Source organism: Triticum dicoccoides, chromosome 4B (genome assembly GCF_002162155.2).
Source record: "Triticum dicoccoides isolate Atlit2015 ecotype Zavitan chromosome 4B, WEW_v2.0, whole genome shotgun sequence".
In the NCBI taxonomy this organism is placed as follows: Eukaryota; Viridiplantae; Streptophyta; class Magnoliopsida; order Poales; family Poaceae; genus Triticum; species Triticum dicoccoides.
This window is the reverse complement of record NC_041387.1, coordinates 171,711,589-171,733,213: the sequence shown is the minus strand read 5'-3', so window position 1 is coordinate 171,733,213 and position 21,625 is coordinate 171,711,589. Positions and strand designations below refer to the sequence as shown.

Genomic DNA, 21,625 nt, shown 5'->3' with positions numbered 1-21,625 from the left:
TGGATGGAGAGTGATTTCCCCCTCGTACCCCCTCGGGTCGCCCCCGTGGGCCACCAGGGGGAAACCCTCGCCGCCGACGCCCGTACTCCCCCGCATCTCCTTCATCCTCGCCGCCGCCAACAAGGCCGCTGTGCGAAGCCTGGCCGGCAGGGTCGGCGGCGGGGCTCCCTTCCCCTTCGCGCGAATAGGCTGGCGCGGGACGACCGTTCGAGAGGAGGCGCCGGACTTTTGCGGGGTGCGGCGGCGCTGTAGATGGATCCTGATCGTGATGTGCGTAGCGCGTCGGCGGTTGGGGTTCGTGCTCACGGTGTGGTGCGACCGCTAGATCTGGTGGTCGCGTGCGCCCTCGGTCTCAGGTCAGATTCTTTTGGGTCTGGCGCCTGATCGCCGTCGGCCAGCGCAGGATGGTGGCTTTCGTCGCTGACCAGGTCGGGTCTTCATTGATCCGGCGCTTGGATGGATCTACGCCGGAGGTGTTGAGCCTTATGGTGCTTCCCACTCTGGAGTTTTTGGGTCTTGGCTGCTGCTAGATCCGAAGCAGATGGAGATTGGTGGTACAGGAAGAGGGCCGGAGGAAACTTTGGTCGGCTAGCTCGGCCCAGCATCGGCGACGACTTTGACGTCGTTAACCATCTTGAAGGCGAAGTCGAGGTCCCTCATATCCACCTCCGTCCCCTTCCCGGACGAAAGTCCAAAATCCGTCTTGGATTGGACGGCGGCGGCGCCCTTTGCGTCGTAACCTCCATGGGGGCGCCGTCTTGGGAGGCTTGGGCGTTCGGGGGAGAGTTGCTATGGTGAAGGGCTTCGTGTGTCAGCTCCAGCAGTGGCAATGGTGTGAAGGTTGGCAGGAGGAGCGGCGTTCTAACCGCGTCAGATGCGTCTGGTAAGAGATGTCAAGTCATGCCTGGCCGACAGGTGCTACGCTGAGTCATGCCTAGTCTGCAGGTGCTACGCACGATAGATCTTTCAGAGTGTCCGCGTCGGGATGGACGAGCGCAGAGCGGTGGAGCTGTCTGGCGTCGACGGTAGCTAGACCGTGCAAGGTAGATGCAACAGTACAACTCTAAAGATGGTTTGGTGGCAGGTGGCTGCGGCGGCCTCATACCCGGCAGGCGTCCTGGTTGAGGAGTGCGCCGGACTGGGAGGTGCCCCATACCCGGCAGGCGTCCTGGTTGGGACCTCTAGGACCTCAGGTCTTAGATGTTTAGGTTTGGCTGCGATGTCAGTTTGGTATTAGGCCCAGACTATCAGCGCCCCTTCATCGATTGGATAGGTGTAGCGACAATTGTTACTTAGAAAGTGGCTTTAGTCTTGCTGTTGTATCACTTTGTAAGGTCTTGTGAGAATAATTAATAAAGTGGCTGAATGCATCGCTCAGATGCAGAGGCCGGGGGTCATCCTCCTTTTCTAAAAAAAATAAAAAAAACTATGAAGGGATGGGAGAGAAAGTGGTAAAACATGTGCTATGGATTTCATCCCCTCTCCCAGCGCATCATAAACACATGGACCCAAGATTACCTCTTCCACCCTTACACCTACCATCTCAAGTGTAGCTTTGGCCATTTGTTAAGGACCCTCTGAATGAAACCAGGGGGACGACATCAAAGGGTCAAGACTCTAAGTGAGCATGTACACAAAGATTTATCCAAGACTCACTCGGGAGATTTAGATTGAGTCCGAGTAGTGTCGTACGAACCAGACAACCTTCAAGAAAGAGAAGTTTGTAGAAGCGACTTAGAGTCTAGCTAGTATGACTTGGGCCCGTGACCAAACCTCGACGATTCTCTAGCTTAGTACTAGGTCACGCCAGGTTGAGATGATTGAACCTATTCAAAAAACATCGAAGTGTCAAATTTGATTGGTGTACGACGTTGTTATAAAATTGTTGTACATACAACACTAATATATGTTGTGATTTTGCTGCTAAGGGTGCACCCACTAATCGTCATTGAGATCATATTGCTAATGGTACCTCATAATCACCTATTACTTCCATTACAACTCTTGTAATTAATAAATAACCGTTTGTGCTGAACTTAGTTGTTTAATTGTCTTATTTGGTCCACATAATTCTCAAAATAAAGGAGTAGGAAATACACGTAATTGCAGTGCCATGACCACTCGGAACGCGCTATAGCAATTTGTATGCGCCAAAGTTTGCTTGATAATTTCAGAGGAAAAATAAAGGATTCCTGCAAGACATTTAAATAGATGGGAGATTTTCAATAAAATGTAGTACAAAGTAATACGCAAAAAAGACTCAATCCTACAAATCAAACAATCTATTCCTAATTTGAACTAAAACCACGACGAGTAAATCAAAACAGAGGAAGTAGAAGAAATTTTATGTGGATTTTAATCCTTCAAAATTGCTATAAAAATCCTTTTGGATCAAATAGGCCGCCCTACATTAATTACTCGCTCCGTAAACTAATATAAAAGTATTTAGATTACTATTTTAATGATCTAAACGCTCTTATATTAGTTTACAGAGGGAGTATCAAGTAAACACGACTCTCATCATCATCGTCGTCGTCATCATCAGTAGCAGGGCCTGCATCGTTTTCGTACCCATCATAGCCGGTAGCGCTATGCTCAAACTCGGTCTTGGGCTTGGACCACTCGTCGTCGGCCGGCAGCGCGAAGCGGCATTGCGGGCAGAGGCAGCTGACCCGTAGCCAATCGGAGATGCACCAGCTGTGGAAGCCATGGGAGCACGGCAACTTCCTGATGTCATCCCCTTCCTTGAAACTTTCCAAGCACACGACGCACTCCTCCTCCCTCGTATCCCCCACGGCCGCCCGTGCCAGTCCCGCGATCTCCTCTTCCGAGGCCGGGACAGCGCCGAAGCCACCGCCCCTCTCATCGTCGTCGGTAACATCTTCATACACAATAGCGCCGATGTCACCGCCCCTCTCGTCGTCGTGGGTAACGTCGTCTTCATAAACAGTAGTTTGTGTCATCAGAAACAAGTTCGCGAGAAGTGGCGCGTGGGACGGCGAAACGACCACAGAATCTTGGTGTGGCTGTTCGTCGGCGGCCATCGGGGAGGCCTCGTTGTCGTGGTCGGAGCCGTTCATTTCCCCTGAAGCCACCGGAGAAGGCGGATGATCGCGACGAACTGGCAGTGGACGAAGGAAGAAAAGATGTGCCTGCGTACGGTGATCAGCTGGGGGCAAATACCAGGGATGTCGCGGCATTTGTAGACGCCGCTGGCAGGCTACGATGCAAACTCTGGTTCGGACTTGGATTCCAAGTGAGATACTGATTCGGCCTGGTTTTCTTGTCACTATAAAAACAGGATTCTCCTCTACGTTACTCTACTATGTCACTCCCTAAAGTTAGTATAAAGTTGAGTCATCTATTTTGTAACGGAGAAAGTATATGTCATTGCCAGTATGTCACACATCGATGTAATAGCATACACAGCCTGACAGCCGGACTAGCCAAATTCGGACACTCAAAGGCCGCAGTGACAGGTCAGTCCTTTAATTTGCCCATCTGCATGCATCCGGATACCTCATGATATAAAATATTAAATTCATACAACAACATCAAAGAAAAAATCTACGTACTACGTAGATCAACTACCCTAGTCCTCATCGAAGATGTCCACTGTCTCTGTGCCCGGCTCCGGGTACATGGGTGACAACCGCAACTCCGACTCCTTCGGCTCCTCCGCGTCCATTTCCTCTTCGACCTCGTCGAAGAGAGCGTCAGTCACCGCCTGTTCCTACCGGATGAACCGTCGGTTGGCCTCCACATAGGCCTCATCCTGAATGGACTCCAGGATGGCCTGCTGCTCTGCCATCTCGTCTGCTTGGGCGACGGCGAACTCCGCCACCGCGTCCTCCATGTTGAAGCCCGGAGTCGGCATGGCTGCTCCGCCTCGTCCGCCTCCTCCTCCTCCTCCTCATCCTCCATCAGAGCCGGCTGCTGCTCCTCTCCTTCCTCCTCATCCTCCTACTCCTCCTCTAGCTCCGGCTTGTCCGAAGGCAGCCCGGCAGCAATGCGGGTGGCGCACCTCGCTCGGATCTCTTGTTTGATCTGGTACCGGTGCTCTGGCATGAGCATAGCGTAGGTGATTATCTTTCGCCAGACCGGATGGATGGGCTAGGGTTGGGGACGTCGATCGGCTTAAATAGACGGATTTTGCCTCGGATGGTGATCTGGACCGGCGCCACACGGAGTTCACACCCCCACCACCACCACCGGAGAAGATGTATGTCGGACCACCGGGTTTACGGGCGATTCCGCGTGGGATCCCATTGTCAGTCCGACGTGGCGGACGCGCCTCCGCCCCATATTTGGTTTGGACATGAGGAGTGCCGGTTAGTCCGGGCATTTGAGGCGCCCGACTGGGTCGAATTTTCGTGACCGGTCAATGACCGGGCTGTCTGCCCGGGCATTTGAGGCTGGTTTGAGGTGCTCGGTTATAGATGCTCTAAGCATCGCGTGTGCTAGTAGGCAAATTCTAATTTTGATCCATGCAAGTTCAGAAATTTTGCTGAGTATATTTTACTTAAAATAATAAGAAAGATCAAAACCATGCACTTTAAAAGTTTGTTAGTTTGTTTTAGCTGATGGTTAACCTTTCAGCTTGAACTTGAAAATCATAAAAACATATTAGACAACTGCGCTAGGGACAATTCCTTTCAATTACCCTAAGAGCAAGTATAATTTGATGTAAACAAACTATACGAGCCGATGCATCATATTTTTGCTGAGTTGGATCATAGAAGAAAACCGGGTTGTAGATTAAGAGTTAGTTTTAGCATGGGCTTCAAAAACTCCATGGGAGAATAAGGTGGACTATATATTAATAAAGTAATGCATACCTATAATACATGTTCGCTATTAGATTAGCTATAAGATATCGTGAACTAGGATTTACATCACACACGGACGGGGCACACAGATTCTAGGCCGCATGATTGTGTCAAGTTTCAGAAGCTTGCATTGTGTTTAGGGCTTAATTACTCCATGCATGCACTCCACCTCCCATGATTTTTCTTTTGACTTCTGAAACTTGAATCTATTACATCTTTTGAACTAAAATTTCAATCTATATTTCATTTGCATATTCGTATTCCTTGTGACGAGGGCTTTGAAACAAGATCACTCTTGAATATGTTTTGACACATTTTAGAAAGTTCATCAAGTTTTAACAAATAAAACTTGATAGGAACAAACGATAAAATTACCAAGTTTGAAAAACTAAAACTTAGACCCTAAACCTTAAGCTTCAAGCCCTAAACCCTAAAAGCAAATGAAACTTGGTAAAACTTTATGAAAGTTGATGAAAACTTAATATTACGACTATCAAGTTTTAATATTGAAACTTAATAGAAATTTCATAGTTGTCAAAATGTATTCATGTGTGGTCATGTTTGAAATTTCTAGTCGCAACAAACACAAATATACAAGCTAAACTTAATTTTGACTTTCTTTAGTTGAAAATATATACCAGCTTCAAGTTTGAACACGAAATAAGAAAAGTATGAGTGAAGAGGTGAGTAGAGCATGCAACTCTGTTAAAAACATGCATGCATGGCCCTCCATGCATGCAAGTCAAAGATACTACACTTGTACTATTTGCAAAAAAGAAGTGATCCTTTCAGAAACTTAATCCGTCCACTAACCCCTTGAGAAACTTATTTGTGAATCTGGTCTTCGGTATATACGCCAAACCGTTACACTCATACACATAGTATAGCCAAAATGTTTGGCTACATCAATTGTATGAGTGTAGTCAAACGAATTTGGCGGGACTACAAGACAACTTGCTAAAGTGGTTTGGAGTTTATCCAAAACGTTTGGAGCGACTCATACATTTCATGTAGTCAAACGATTTGACTACATCGCGTGTATGAGTGTAGTCAAATGGGTTGACGTATATACCAGTGCCAGATTTGGAAATAAGTTTTCCAAAGGTTCAATAGACGAATTAAGTTTTAAAAAGGGGCATTTAGTACAAACTAGTAAGTGTGTACGTGCAACGCACGTTTTAACAAATATAAACCAGGATAAAAATCCACTTCAAGGTAAATAAATCTAGAATGAGGTTTTAGCAAAAATATTTTACAAAAATCCGTGGTTCCCAGAGATGTTCAGTAAGAGCATCTCCAACAGGTGCCCAAAAATTGCTCCGCGCGCTAAAATTCAGTTTTTTTGGGCGCCAGACAGCTCTAACAGAAGCTGTAAAATAATGCGCGCGCAAAAAAAGATTGGACGTTCGATGAAAAACGCTATCGCATGCCCGCGCTTCACAATTTATACTGCGTGTTTTTTGGGTGCGTGTTTTTGGGCATCTGGTAAATCAATGTTGGGTCCAACGCGCTAAAGGTGCTACAGTGACGCTAAAACTATTTTAGGTGCAAAAATTTTGTGCGCCTGTTGGAGATGCTCTTATAACCATCCTATATGAGCAACCCAACATACCTTGACTCACTTTATCAAAGAGGTTGCAGAAGTAACTCCAACTCATGTCTTGACAAATACACCATTTTCCTTAGTTAGAACTTGCAAAGAAATGGCAACCCATCATCTCTAACGATTCCATATTAAAAGGAAAAAAATACATCATGAAATGACATAGAGACAATATGCACACAATTATGTTGAACAATGATATGGGTCAAACATATGGAGTTAGTTGTTTCCCGAAAACAACTTTCTTGAAAATAATTATCTCTACATTGTGCCTGCAAAAGGAAAGAGAAACTTTATGTAAACCCAAAAACTACAATGGACAAACACACAATTTTTCAACAAATAAAAAAGAACACTGAGCAGGAAGCTTCCAATCCTCGTACGAAGGACAACCTTCCTACAAATACACAATCCGGTGCAGGTTCATACAATTTTCATTCTGCGCAAGTGATATGCAACATAGAAATTCAAGCCACTGCGACAAAATATGCAGGGAGAAATCTGTTTAAAGGCAATAATTGTTTATCAACAAGTTGGTACAAGTTGTTATCAAATACTTCAACACATTTCCAATTTCAATTATGAATATGCAATAAGATCCTTGCACCTTAATGATTTTTAACCAAACTATAAAATTAGTAGGCCAACCATGAATATTTTTGTTGTCGTATCTGGAGTACCTTTGAAATCTTGAGAAACAACAAGTACTATACAATCAAACTGGCTTCTTCTTGGGATAAGCCAATGTTCCAGCTCCAAGGTTTGATATGTCCGAAAGCTACAACATCTTTTAAATGGCACACGTTAAAATTGAGAAGTCCATTGTTTGCACTAAGCATTTTCATTGACATCTGCAAAGTTCAAGGAGCTTTAGCGACACATATTATTAATAGAAGTCTACATTTGATAGTACAAAACAATTTACTCCCGGCAATTAAATCTCATTGTACAACAATTGCTCACACATGAAATCTCAACCTGATGGCTCCATCCTTTTTGTTGCATCGGCATCTGTTGAAGCCCTTATTTTAATTCCTGGTCAGCATTGACTGATGCAATAATAAAGCAGCAGCTTCCCAACCAAAACCCTTAGTGATATAGCTATCGTCTTCGACCACTTGGATCTCGAAGAATCCAATTAAGCTAGCTTAGCTACAAGCATAATCTGTGCCTCGTTCTCCAGCTGATATCTTTGCTCACCTTGGGCACTAGTTCTTGCAGGGCCTTTATCCTCTCGGCTATCCTCTCCCGGCAAAACTGCGACAAGGACCAGATGGTTAATTAATTAGAATAAATCATCCAGCATTTAGTTTATAGAGGAAGAGAGGTCCATGGAGCTAAATAGAACTGCACATGAGTAGAGAAGAACAAGAACAGTATGGGCAACTAAAAGGACGAAAACACGGGAAACTAATCAGATTAGTGCTAAGAAACTAACTGCTCCCCTTGGTTTTATATTCTATAAGGTTAATTGCCGGCCAAATTGACAGTAAAACTATATGAGTGTCACTCGATAGATAGTTCACTCCCTCCGAGGTGCTGTGTGGGTTGGTGGTCTGGCCTGGCCGCGCGCGCACCCGCTGCCTCGGCGGCGCCGGCGCGCCACCTCCTCCTCGCCCGGCTTGTGGTGGTTGCGCCCTGCAGCCGGAGCACCTCCTCCTCCCCCGGCTTGTTGTGGTTGCGCCCTGCAGCCAGAGCACCTCCTACTCCGCCAAAGGTCTGGTTCGGCATGGGCACCGTTTGCTGCTGCAAGAACATCTGCTATTCTCAGAAAAAAGATCGGGGGGCTGCAACTGGATTAATTCGAGAGAAAAAGACCTGCACGCACGTCACCGCCCGATTCGCCCTTGCCAAGGGTGAGTGGGAGCAGCAGGACGCCATCGCCGCCGTCGTCGCCCCCGATGGATGGCGAGCAGCCATGCCCTTGAGAAGCATGTTGTTGTAGTGGCCCTATCTCAGATCGGCGAGGTTCTGTAGCACCATCTACTTCGCCGCTGTGACGCCGCAGCCGGGATGCCACTAATCTGGTGCTGCCAAAGCCGCGACGCCAACATCACCGACAGGTCGTACGGCCCTCTAAACAGCTGCTGCTTTATCCCATCAGCCTGGGCACGGTCCTCAGGCTTCGTCCCAGCGGCATGGTCGTGTCAAGCCGAGGGCGGCAGGCTGCCGAGCATCTGGTGGAGGAAATCGTCGTGCACGCCGCCATTGCCATTGCCGTGGCATGGGGCGGCGAGACAACCACCTCTGACCCAGGAACGGGGGCACGGCGAGACAACCACCTCTGACCCAGGAACGGGGGCGCGGCGAGGGCGACGGGCTAAATTTTGGGTTAGCGCTAATTTTGTGGTGGGATTTAGCGCTAATTGAGGATGGGATCAAGCGGTTGTTGAACGAATCTTTCGTCTGCTCGATGGCAGAGTTTTCGTCCGCTACCTTAAATTGGTTGACGTACTATCGCTAAAGGTTAGTTATTATTTTAACGGTTAGATCTAAATGAATGGACCGATCATGAGGCTCTAATTATCTTGGTTTGTTGTGTGTACGTTAGACGGGGTGCACTTAAGAAAGATAATGTTTTCTTGTTTAATAGTAGTACAGATAAAGGTTAGTTATTATTTTAACGGTTAGATCTAAATGAATGGACCGATCATGAGGCTCTAATTATCTTGGTTTGTTGTGTGTACGTTAGACGGGGTGCACTTAAGAAAGATAATGTTTTCTTGTTTAATAGTAGTACAGATAATACACTACCTTTAGTGTACCTCATCCTATTCTTGTCACTGGCCGCGCCCACCATGAGCCATGGCATCCGCAGAAGTGAACTAGATATTGTCAACTCTGGCAATAATAACAATATGACAAGGGGTAATGTGTAGGATGTTGACGACATCTAGATGAGTAGATGTTTGCGCTTAATTGGAAATTTTTCACTTAGCGTGATGTAGGTTTGAGGTGGTCAGTGTAGATTAAAAAGCAAAAAAAAAAGATTCCTCCATAATTCACGGTTCAAGTGGTTTTTTATCTGAATGGATTCCTCTCATTGACGCGGTCCTCATAGTATGAGGATTTGGCCGAGAGGAGCTCTGGTGTATAGGGGATGTCCACGTGCATGGTTGCATGGAGGTTGCACACTCTTTGGCCATGCTAGGAACGAGGAGTAGCTCTTCGTCCAATCCAAGAACGAAGAGTGTTCTTCGGCCCATACGAGGACAAGAAGGGCCTCTTCGACCTAAAAGAGGATGGAAAGCCACTCTTCAGCCCATACAAAGATGATTAGATCATATTTTTTCAAAATTTCAATTTGACAGTATATATCTGCGATTTTGTAACAAAGTATTATTTTAATCCATCTCCTCCTACCGGTATGGTTGGCCAGAGCTTCCAAGAACTCGCCCAGGTCTGGGCCCTACCACTCAGTCTCAGAACATCTCGCACAAAGCACCATAGAAAGTGGCCAGCAAGACACGTGAGGAAAATGTGGATCTTGAATTCGAGGAGGCCACAAAAGGGGCACGTGCCATCTCCAGCCACATGTCACTTTGCCACCTTCGCCCCCTAGGGGAGGCGATCCCGAAAAAGTTGACATGAGAAAGTCTTGATCTTCAACGAAAGCGACACCTTTCACATATGAGTGGTCCAAGCAAGAGTCGACGAACGACGACATGGGGCATGATATGCCGAGCCTACACAGAACAATCCGTACGGAGCCAGGTGCCAGGACACAACAGCTGAAGAGTCCGACAACACCGTCCGAAAGGCCGCCCACAAGGTGGCCCAAGCTAAGGTCTCCTCACACCTAAATGTTAGTTGGAAAGGGATGTTCCAAGTCCCATTGTGGGAAGTCGAGGAAGCCAAAAGCATTGGTTCTATGCAGATTGCAAACAGGCCGAGGAATTAGGAGCGTAGTGGGAACCTGCCAATCCATGTGTCCAGTCAGAAGAGGGTCCCATCTCCATTGCTTATGGAGACACAAATACGTAGGTGAATCTCATGGGTATCAACTTAGTTTCAAAACTAAGAACCCTCGGTTTTTTTGATAAAAAGACCTAAATATATTATCAAAGTTCACTTAAAGTACAAAACACCTAAAAACATAATAAAAATTGCATCGAATTCAAAGACCATGGAACGACCAATACCGCAGCCAGAAAGAGTCGTCGACACGCCGCTGTCACGGCTCCCCTGCCGGAGGCTTGAATGTCTGATACTTACCCGTGTGGCAGAGGGGGATGACGTGGAAATCTATAGTGCGGGGCGTCTTTTAACCTTCTTCATGTCTAGCCAAAGGCGAGATGAAATTCTCAGATTTTTTTTTCGATAAAGGGCTTTTCATTGAATTGAACTATCGAGTTGATACAACCGCATCAAAGATAACCCGGCCTCTGCATATCTAGATGCACACAGCCAAAGTACCAGATCCCAAAAAACAAAACAAAAAGGCGGAACGCCAGCAGTAGCGAAAAAAGATAAAAGAGGCCTAAGGTGATGCCGGGCCTATCCGAAGGTCACACCGCCATCCATGGGGGTAGAAAATGTCCCTGGACGAGCACTCCAACCGGGTAGAAGCCATCATAAATAAGTCTCTGTCCTCCGGCCTCTGCAGGATAGACCACATACGGAGCCATCGCGAGCATATATGAATTACCTGCATAGGAGATGAAACACTTTTATGATTAAAAACACTATCATTCCTGGTTAGCCACAACGCCCAACATAAGGCAGCCGCTCCCGCAAGAATGTGCTTAGAAAATTGTTTATCTATTCCCCTCAGTCAATTCCCGAACATATTCCATACGCTGCATGGAGGGTATAGATTCGAAGCAATTTGGACTATTGCCCATACCGATCTAGCGAATTTGCAATCAAAAAATAGGTGTTTAATGGATTCATTATGATTGCAAAAAACACATTTTTTGCTGCCTTGCCAGTTTCGTCGAGCTAAATTATCCCTAGTTAAGATAACTCCTTTGTTGAGAAACCAAAGGAAAATCTTCACTCTTAGAGGAATCTTAAGCTTCCACAATTTTCTATTATCAGATGGAACCTCGTTATGAACCAGTGCATCGTACATGGATTTAACCGAAAATCTTCCGTTCAGATGCAGGTTCCATTTAAAGATGTCCGATTCAGCCGACAGTTGGACAGCTTCCAAACGAGTCAGCAGATCATTCCATGCATTCAAACGAGGTCCAGAAATCGTTCTGCGAAAAGAAATATCCGGGTTTACTTGTCCCAATACCTGCTTGATCGTGACAAACTTATGTCTAACTATTCGATATAAGCTTGGGTATTGCACATTTAGAGGAGTAGTCCTTAGCCAGGTGTCTTCCCAGAATCGAACCTGGGAGCCATCCCTGACAGAGAAGGTGCCAAATTGGAAGAAGAATTCCTTAGGTTTCATAACCCCACTCCAAAAATGAAAGTCACTTGGTTTCCAGTAAACCTCGGAGATTGCTTTGGACCCAACATATTTATTACGAATGATCTTCTGCCAAACACCATACTCAGTGAGTAATCTGTATACCCATTTGCTGAGCAATGAAATGTTTTTGATCTCAAGATCCTGGATTCCGAGTCCCCCTTGACTTTTGGGCCGACATATAATATTCCACCTAGCCAAGCGATATTTCTTTTTTTCATTTTCACTCTGCCAAAAAAACCTTGATCTAAAATAATCAAGGCGTTGGAGAACACCTTTTGGCAGATGAAAAAAAGATAGCATATAAAGAACCATGTTGGTAAGTACCGAGTTGATAAGAACTAGTCGGCCCCCATAGGACAGGAGTTTGGCCTTCCAGCTCGCCAACCGTTTCTCCAGTCTTTCTTCAACATGTTTCCACTAGTAAGCTTGCACGTGCAACGCACGATAGCACAACAGAAAAAATATCCCATCCATCTAGTTAAATTTATGAACCAACAAATGAACATCATATATAAATTCTCAGATGCAAGATTTAACCAAATAGTTATAGAGAATATATTGCAGTAAGATTTCCGAACCTCTCAAGTTTCAAACTGCACAGACAAACATTTGGTCATTGTAATAAATTCTTGGTCATCTAAAAATCTAATAGCCAAAATAAGCCATACTCATCTAAGCATCAAATAAAATTATATTCATTTGAAGCACATTGAGTATTAAAGTGCAATGTTTTGTTTCGTTGCAAAAATAGTATAATATTCCTTTCACGAGATCCTCAAGTATGCACACACACAAATATGAAGTACATCCATGTTACATCGCAAAAACAAGTATTTTTGTATTACGTCTTGAAGAAAATACACTCATATTCCATAACAAACAAGCACATTATTCTTGAAAACTTAACAGGAGCAATGTCGTATCTATTAATAGGAGTGGATTGTTTTACAACCGGATCGATAGAGCCAGGCTTTGCCTAGCAGAGAAGAAATTGGAGGACCAAAACCGCAGCCCCATCATCCTGAACAACTCTTAACAAAAGCATGTTTCCTCTTCCTCACTAACTCTCTGATCATTCCCTCAAAAACAAACTAATCATGATCTTGAATGTGGCAGCGCCGATTCCCCTGTAACATATGAGGTCTCATGCATGTATAATAACCAGTAAAAAATCTCCCACTTGTGTGTCCATTGAAATGTCAGTACAAAAATTAGCAGTAACCAGTACATGGACCTCTTGTTTCTTCAAAACTTATGTACAATAAAACTGGGGAAGAATGAACAATCCCGGTAACCAAACCATAGGATTCTCGAGATGACCACCGCCACCGATGGCTTGCCGCCAAGCTTCACCCATGTGCCCTCCCGTAATCTCCTGACCAAGGTTCTCCTTAGCTCAGAAGAGCTATGACACGCGCCTCCAGTGCTACCACCTATAGTATGGTTGAGGTATCATGTGCGTCGCTCGGTCCTGTTTTAATGTTATGGCCAAAACATATCATGTTCATTTAAACTTGATGTCACCTCCAAGATTACCTATTCACATGAATATGGGATTCATCAGAATTTCAAATCTAGTATTGACATGGTATGAGCAGCATATGGAATTCTTAGAGACGGCAATTTCAGTAGAAATACTTATGAACAAAGATAATAAATTATCCTTTTGTACAAACCAACCCAAAAAATTCCTCCAACTCCACAATGGTTGTAAATGGTGCTCCATTGGTAACCTCACCCGAGATAATTGAATAGTAAAATTACTTCCAAGTAGCTGAGAACCGAAACATTGGATATCAATAATGAATCATATATTGATTCAGATACTCGAAAATAATATACGGATTTAATTACACATGATCATTCAAGCTAGCTTTTCTATAGATTGTTTAGAAAATAATTATTCAAAGCATTACAAAGAATTGTATAAAATATTATTAACACATGATATGCAACATTCATACAAGCTGACCATATACTTTAAGCATGTTCAAGGTAAATCTGTCCAGATATGAGAATTACATTCATGAATATATAGTAAACCTACTATTTATGCTTCAGCACAACTTATCAGAAGGATGACGACCACACCTGGATCATGTAAACTTAGGAGTTTGATGGCGTGCACAGATACATGCTGTTGCTTGTAGGGTCATTGTTTACGCAGATCTTTGGCGACATGAGAGACAAGAAGCCTCCACCACCGGCGTGACTCCGTGAGGCCAGCACAAGTGGCATTTGCTGTTGCTGGAATGTGATCCTAGTGGCGGAGGGTCTGCGGGCAGGAGGGGACGGTGATGCCGTACCTAGGTTGATACTTCACAAAAAAAAATATTACATGTTACAACATATCAGAACATAACCAAGGAAAAGAGGAACTTAAAACAAAAGATGCAAATTGAAATCAAAGGCTCATCAGCAATTGTAAGGAAGCGGACAACACCGAGCGACTGAAGCCAGTGCCGATTGATCTCGCAGCAAAATAAATAATGATCAATGTAATTGACCGTCAGATATCGAGTTTCATGAAGATGACAATATTTTTGTGAGCTGAGTTGAGAAATAACACATAATTGCAAGCAGCATTTTGTGCTTGTGGGCGAAAAAAATTCTCCATCGTCTAGCACACCAATGCCTGTTGGAATTAAACATGGCTTCTTTTCTTGTCCATCCTTTTTTTGGTAGGTGCTAATTGCTGCAATATAGATAAGAACGTACCTCAAACTGTTCCGTGCGTGCGTTGGCTGCTGAGCATCCAACCGAAATCGTTCATAGCAGCCAGCCATCTGTCTTTTTGTGTTGCTTCAGTCAGCTTGCTGCAGGATCTCGTTAGGACCAAATTGGATCATCGTGCTCCCCACGATTGTGCTGCCCGAGTGCATGCTGGAGGAGCCGGTCGAGCTCGGCGGGGCGTGCACGACGTGGGCCTAACCACGCGAGCTGCAGGATAAGGCCAGCGACCGCCGCTCCTGGCCGCCGCTTCGTCCCTAGCACCAGCGGCACGCGCGGGCCACCATCGCCTCGGCACATGCACAAACCCGGCCGGATCTGCCCGCGCCCCATCGGGCGACCCATGCCCCGACGGTCGCGCTTCTCATCTTACTTTGTCCATGCTAGTTGGAGCGGCGGATGAGGGGATGGACGCGGCCGACGGCGGTCTTGCGGGGGGCCACCAACGGCGACGTGGGATGGCGCTAGTTGCCAGCTGCTGGACGGCGGCGGCGTGATCTGGAAGCAGAAGGAGGCGACAGGTCGGGGAAAGGATACAGAGTTGCAGACGTGCGCTATCGTGGGGCCTACCTTGACGGCCTCCTCTGAGGATGCGGGGGCGGGGGCGGGGGCAGAGTTTTCGTCCGCGCCTGGAAATTGCTAAACGTATTTCTCGCTGGGTTAGCTTAATCTTTACGGTTAGATCTAATTAAACCATCCTGATCGTAAGGCTGTTATTAGTCCGCGTTGTTATTTGTAGCTGAGGCTGGGTGCATCTAGCGATGAATATGTTTTTTGTCTAATAGTAGTATAGATTCAGCGATTGTCAAACGCCGATAATGAATAGGAATACCTAGATATTTAATCGGAAATTGGCCTAAATGGCATCCAAATATCTTCACATAATCTTGTGAATTTTCTGCGGCTTCGCCAAAACAAAATAGTTCACTCTTATGAAAGTTTATCTTCAGGCCCGAGAGCTCCTCAAAAGCACATAATACCAATTTGAGGTTTCTAGCCTTTTCAAGGTCGTGATCCAAAAACAGAATTGTGTCGTCCGCGTACTGCAAAATTGAGAGGCCTCCTTCTACTAGATGAGGAATAACCCCGGTGATTTGTCCAGCTAGTTTGGCCCTCTCGATGAGAGTAACTAGCATATCAGCCACGATGTTGAAAAGGATAGGAGATGCGGGGTCGCCTTGACGAAGCCCCTTCCTAGTCTGGAAATAATTGCCTACGTCATCGTTGACCTTGATAGCCACACTACCTCCAGACACAAAATTCTCAGATTTCATGCAATCTTTTTCATTGTTTGAACTTTGAACTTCAGGGAGTCCACATCAGTCTACACTCGTACAATCCATGTATAATCGCTTGTGATAATCTGAGACTAAGGAGGCCTTAATCTACGTTTCCACCGAATTAGTAACATAGAACTCTCTAATCGTCCTCACACTACTCGGTCGTCGTGCTATACACATCCATTAATGGTCGGCGGCGGCGGACACCGGGAAGCGGCAGAGCGGGCAGACGCGGCTGATCCGGAGCCACCTGAAGATGCAGCTCTCGTGGTATTCATGGGAGAAAGGCATCTTCCTGATCTTGCCACCTACATCGAAGCTCTCCGTGCAAACAGCGCACTCCGCCTCCCTCGTCTCCTCGACGGCCGCCTCCTCCAGCCAGGCGATGGCCTCCTCGGACGCCGGGATCGTGCCGAAGCTGCCTTCACTGTACCCAGACGACCCGTCATCGTGTCCATCGCCGTTACCTCCGGCTCCGCGCACGAAGCCAAACATGATAGCGTTAACCTCCCGTACCCGAATCTCTGTGGTCAAGTTGCCTGACGTAGAGAATGAGTATAAGCGGGCCGGCGTGCCAGCCGAGGCAGGGCGCGTCTCTTCGCCGGCGGCCGCGTCGTAATATGGGCCGGAGCCGTCCATGTCGCGTGAAAGTCACCGCGGAGAAGACGACGACGAAAGAGAGGTGAACGGAACAGCTGAGGGCGGAAACGAACGGGTCCCGCTTCTTTTGTAGAGCGAAAATGATGTCCAGCAATCCGGTTCCGAGTTTTTTTTTCGCTCAAAAAAAAATCCGGTGCCCGGCCAACTGTAAGCCCACCACCTGGTTGCAAAAGCCTAGCCCATACCAATCCCGCCAGAAAGCCTACCCGGTTGCCAGCTCGCAGCCCAAAAGGCCCAAACACTGCATTGTCCAGAGTCCAGACAGACCTCAACCTGGCAATCGGGTCGGGTTCGGGTGACCCGACCCAATCGGGCACCCATCGGGTCTGAACTGCACCAACGTGCAGTGCAGGGTTGATCACAGGTTGGAACTTCAGCCTCCCCGAAGCCTCCTTTAATTTATAGCGGTGCTCCTACTTGAATCTCACCGAGTTGGCGAGGTGGTACTAAAACTACCTTGTTTGTGCTATTTGCTGCGACTGTAGGTAGCAGGAATTAACATGGGCTGGCTAGCCCATGGGCCTGCTACATATGTCTCACGGTCTTTCACAATTTTGTAATCACAAATTCGGTAGTTGGGAAAGTTGTAAATGGGCATTATGGGCTGCTGCCAATCTGTCATGGCCACATGACGTGGGCTTCAACGTGGTAGGGTCGTAGGGATGGTGGACCTAGGATGCTTAGAAGGCATGGTGATATCACAGTATTCTACATATTTGTTAGACAAATAGAGATAGACAACCTATTTGTTAGATAAATAGAAAGTAGCACACAGACATGTATTTAATTATTAATATACTAATCGGGCGACCCATCGGGTAACCCATGGGCACGAACCTATGCCCATACCCTACCCACGATTAATCGGGTTACCCGTGGGTAAGACCCATGGGCGAATACCGTGACCCATACCCTATCCATTCGGGTCGGGTACCCATGGGCGACCAAACCCATGGGTCAAACTGCCGGGTTGAGACAGACCCGTGCTCCAGTCCACCGTCGTCGCCGTCGCAGGTGAGGTGAGCGGCTCCGCCCCTATCCCGCTGCCGGAAGAATGGAGCAGCTTTGGCGCACGCGGCGTTGCGGTAGCTCCACACTACCAGCGCGGCACACCAAGCCGGCCTGCTCTGCGATGGCGCCTCCCCCGCCTGGCAGCATCACCGGTTAGCCTTTGGAAATCTTCCCAGACCGAGGCCGCATGCCTCGGATGCTCTCACTTCGCGCGGCCACCGGCCGGGCATGACCGGCACCCCGCGCTGCCGCGCCCCTGACCCGGCCGCCGCCCTTCTCCCAGTGCTACTCCGGATCGCGGCTTGTTGAGGTAAATAGTACTACTACTATGTCACGGTTTAAGATTTGCACATAGTGGAATGATGTGACGCTGTGAAAATTGTTACATAAGTTATAGCGCCCTGTGGATCGCCACATAAGTGTTTGTTCAAGGGAGTGTTAGCATGGCCATTGGGCTATAAGACATAATGACAGTTCAGACACACTTGCCAAAAGAAATGCAGCCTTCACCAAGGCGTTAGTCAGGCAGCACACTAGCTCCGATCACTGATTTGACAGATGCCTTGGGCAGGTCAGTGTTGCCCAGGCGCACTTAGTGTCAAAAAACCTCTTACCGTATGGGACGGAGGGAGTAGTACACTATCAGGAAAAATACTAGTACTCCCTCCGTCCGAAAATACTTAGTCATCAAAATGGACAAAAAGGGATGCATCTAGAACTAAAATACATCTAGATACATCTCTTTTATTCATTTAGATGACAAGTATTTCCGGACGGAGGGAGTACTAGTGAGTAATGAAAAGTGTATCTGCTTAAAGACAGGATGGCTTGTGCCAAGGTGCTTAATGGTGTTGGGTCCAATTATTTTGGGCGTGCCCGTCATGGTCTGCCTTTGTGGGCTTGCCAAACATGCGCCCAACCAAAGCATGTTGCTTAGCAACTAAAAGTGCTGACAATGACTAATGCAAAATTCCAAAGATGATAACAATATATACTGCATCAGTTTTGCCACTGTAACTTCTACGTAGAAGACGGATCTATTCTAATAAAGTAATAGTTCCAGTGTACCAAAACTCTTGTTACCTTGTTAACCCAGAATCAAGTCATCAACGATACAAGCCTGTTGGAACTTCCAAAGAGTAGTCTTCCGTAGTCTGATCAGGTTGACTGCAATATTTGTCTATTTCTGCCCACTGGATATGAAGGTGCCAAAGGAATAAACCGAAAATTCCAACAGCATTCCTTGGATACGTCAATATGCCAATACTTTGCCTTTAACGTGGATATTTCCAAATTCATTCGAACAGACACAGTAAAAACTTCTTAGCTTGTTGCTGTCGACTCAATTATGTCTTAGACACACAATCCTATGTATGTCTTAGACACGCTGTCCTATAAATGTAGCAGTGCCAACAACCAGAGGAGTTGATCCAGCCAAGACACCCAAGTAAGCACTAGTTCCTAAGTCCTGTATGAACACACCAATCCTTCCTCAAGAAGGCAGAAACGATGGACAGGCCATGCGCACACAAGCAGGTCACTGCGGATGACCTGACGCAACTTGGCCCGGCCTTGTATGAGTGCATGGAGCATGTGATCGAAGGATCTGTTGAGAAGACTGACCGCAGCTTTATGAAGATCAGCAAGCTTGCCTCCGTAGTGGACGGGCCACTGCAGCGTCTGTCCAGGATAATCGCCCACAGCTTAGCCCGCCGCCTTATATGCCCCGTCCAGGGCTTTGCTGCTGCCCTCATCGATCCATCGCACTACCTCGAGCAGTCCTGCCTCCGGGCTGCCCGCGAGAACTTCGCCGACATCAGCCCCTACCTCAGCACTGGCTTTGTCACTATTAACCGGGCTATGCTGGAGCAAGTCCAGGATCGAAAGGTCACACTCTACTTTAAATTTTCCTTAAAGATACAAAATATATTTTATGTTATATGTGACTGTCTAGATATAGTTACAGCTATTTTTCCTGACTTAATTTGCATTTGTTGTTCTTCCTGAATGTGAAATGGCATGCCTGATCTAGCTAAGTTGGTGCTACAATAACATGGGATGCATTGGTCCTTTTCTTATCGGTTTTAATGTATGTCTTATGTATTACTGGTTTAGCATGTCAAATTTAGTCTGTACATTGGTAATGCAATTTTTTCCGTCTTGTAGAATGTTTTGTTGAGCTATTTGTTGAAGTGTTGTTACTATGCGGAAGTGCTGATTAGATCCCAGGATTATCAACAGTTAATGTTTTTTGTGGGCGAGGATTATCAATAGTAACATCATGTATTGAACTGCTTAAACGTCATATATTTCGTAACGGAGGGAGTAGATAGCGTATAACGTTACCGCAATATAGATATCCTTAAATAATGTCTCAAATTATGATGCATATTTCAAAAAAAAAAATACTTCATAGAGAGTAAGAGCAATCTGCATCCAAGCTTGACTGCTTGAGTTTCTTACTCTCTTATATGCAATATTGGTTCTACCAGCAAGGTCAATTACTACTTCCTCCGTCCCAAAATAAGTGTCTCAATTTAGTACAACTTTACATTAAAGTTAGTACAAAGTTGAGACATTTATTTTGAGACGGAGGGAGTATATCCAAGGGGAATTTGAGTTCCCTCCCAGGTTTCCTGCGCTATTGTCTAGATTCTTGTAATATATATTTATGACCACTTTGTATGCATCGCAAGCTTGGGAACTTCTGAATTCTGATGATGGTGGCACTGCAGGTTGTCCGCATCGTTGACTTGTCCTGCTCAACCACCCACCAGTGGCAGTGGATCAAGATTCTTCAGGATTTCCATAGCCGCCCTGGGGGCCCGCCCGAACTACGCCTAACTGTTGTCCATGAAGACAGTGAGTTCCTGGACAACATGCAGGCGTGCCTGTGCAAGCAAGCTGCTAACCTCAAGCTATGTTTTTATTTCGACAAGGTGATTGGCAAACTCGAGACATTGGACTTCAGCAATCTCCGCGAGATCCTTAAGATAAACTTCGGTGAGGCGGTTGTGATCAGCTGTGCTCTACAGATGCATCGCCTCCTCGCGGTTGATGACAGCATAAGCCGTGACTTCACTGCTCAGCTCCAGCAAATGGCAAACATGGCTCGGCTTAAGCAAATGGCCTGCTCAGCGTGCAGTCCAGCATCGACACTGAACTATCCGCAGACACCATCCCCTCAACGCCAGATACCAAGCCTGCTGGTGAGCTTCCTCTACGCCATCCGTGCCCTTGACCCGAAGATCATTGTGATGATGGAGCAAGACGCGGACCACAACTCCCCGCTGTTCCACGATCGGTTCACCAAGACAGTCGACTACTACGCCGCCCTCTTCGACAGCCTCAATGCGGTGGATGCAGCCAGCCCGCAGAGGGCTCGCGTGGAGAGGGTGCTCCTTGGGGAGGAGATCAAGAATATACTGGTGTGTGACGGGGTCCACCGGCATGAGCGGCATGAGAGGCTGAGCCAGTGGGAAATGCACATGCAGCGTTGCGAGGTTGACCATGTGCCGCTCAGCTTTGAAGCCATCAGGGAGGGCAAGGAGAGGCTGATGAGCTACGGATTGAAACAATGCAGGAGCAAAGAAGACAAGGCCGGCCTTCTGCTGTGCTGGGGTACAACTCGTCTGTACTCCATTTCAGCCTGGAGACCACACAGCTCGAATGCGGCCCCAAATAATGTGGCTGGCTAGCGCAGTACGTCTCCCAGTTCGTGGTGATTTCTGGGGCTGCGAATAAGACGCTGTTGCTTAAGATATGCTTGAATGGCAACTCAAATTGATTGGTGCGATGCCAAGCTTAGGTATGTAGAGATGAAAGTGATGTGCTATTTTCTGGAGAATGTTACCGAACTGATCTCGTCGTACTTTTCACCCTGCCTTCATCAAAGTTGGGTTTCCCGATTAGGATATGGTTTAGGGTGTATTTTTTTCTATGTTATTGATCATCTTCAGTTGACCGGCTGAAATAGAGCAGAGTTGATTTTGGAGTTGCAAAGAAGCATAGTAAGATGGCGTACATTCTTGTGATTGCCTGCTTCGATGTGCCATATGTTTTCCTTGAATTAGGAATATACCCAGTG

At 46.5% G+C, this 21,625-nt stretch overlaps 1 protein-coding gene and 2 long non-coding RNA genes across 3 annotated transcripts; 1 reads left to right on the top strand and 2 right to left on the bottom strand.

Moving 5' to 3' along the window:
- Nucleotides 1-6,450: 6,450 nt before the first annotated feature.
- LOC119293508 lies at nt 6,451-8,780 on the bottom strand. The gene is made up of 4 exons (XR_005143093.1): nt 8,251-8,780; nt 7,411-8,178; nt 7,113-7,283; nt 6,451-6,704 (listed from the first exon to the last, which is right to left on the bottom strand). It is a non-coding gene; the product is annotated as an uncharacterized LOC119293508 (long non-coding RNA).
- Nucleotides 8,781-13,006: 4,226 nt separating this feature from the next.
- Nucleotides 13,007-15,161, bottom strand: LOC119295621. The gene is made up of 2 exons (XR_005144123.1): nt 14,576-15,161; nt 13,007-14,174 (listed from the first exon to the last, which is right to left on the bottom strand). It is a non-coding gene; the product is annotated as an uncharacterized LOC119295621 (long non-coding RNA).
- A 3,172-nt stretch (nt 15,162-18,333) lies between these two features.
- On the top strand, nt 18,334-21,625 carry LOC119293507 (scarecrow-like protein 3). Its single transcript, XM_037571969.1, has 2 exons — nt 18,334-19,425; nt 20,274-21,625. The coding sequence occupies exons 1-2, from the start codon at nt 19,048-19,050 to the stop codon at nt 21,234-21,236; spliced, it is 1,341 nt and encodes a 446-aa protein (XP_037427866.1). The 5' UTR covers nt 18,334-19,047; the 3' UTR covers nt 21,237-21,625.

Excerpts from the sequence above, each read along its gene's own strand:
- LOC119293507 (XM_037571969.1), top strand. The coding sequence starts at position 19,048 with ATGGACAGGCCATGCGCACACAAGCAGGTCACTGCGGATGACCTGACG. Across the intron at positions 19,426-20,273 it reads AGCAAGTCCAGGATCGAAAG|GTTGTCCGCATCGTTGACTT; the intron begins GTCACACTCTAC and ends GTGGCACTGCAG.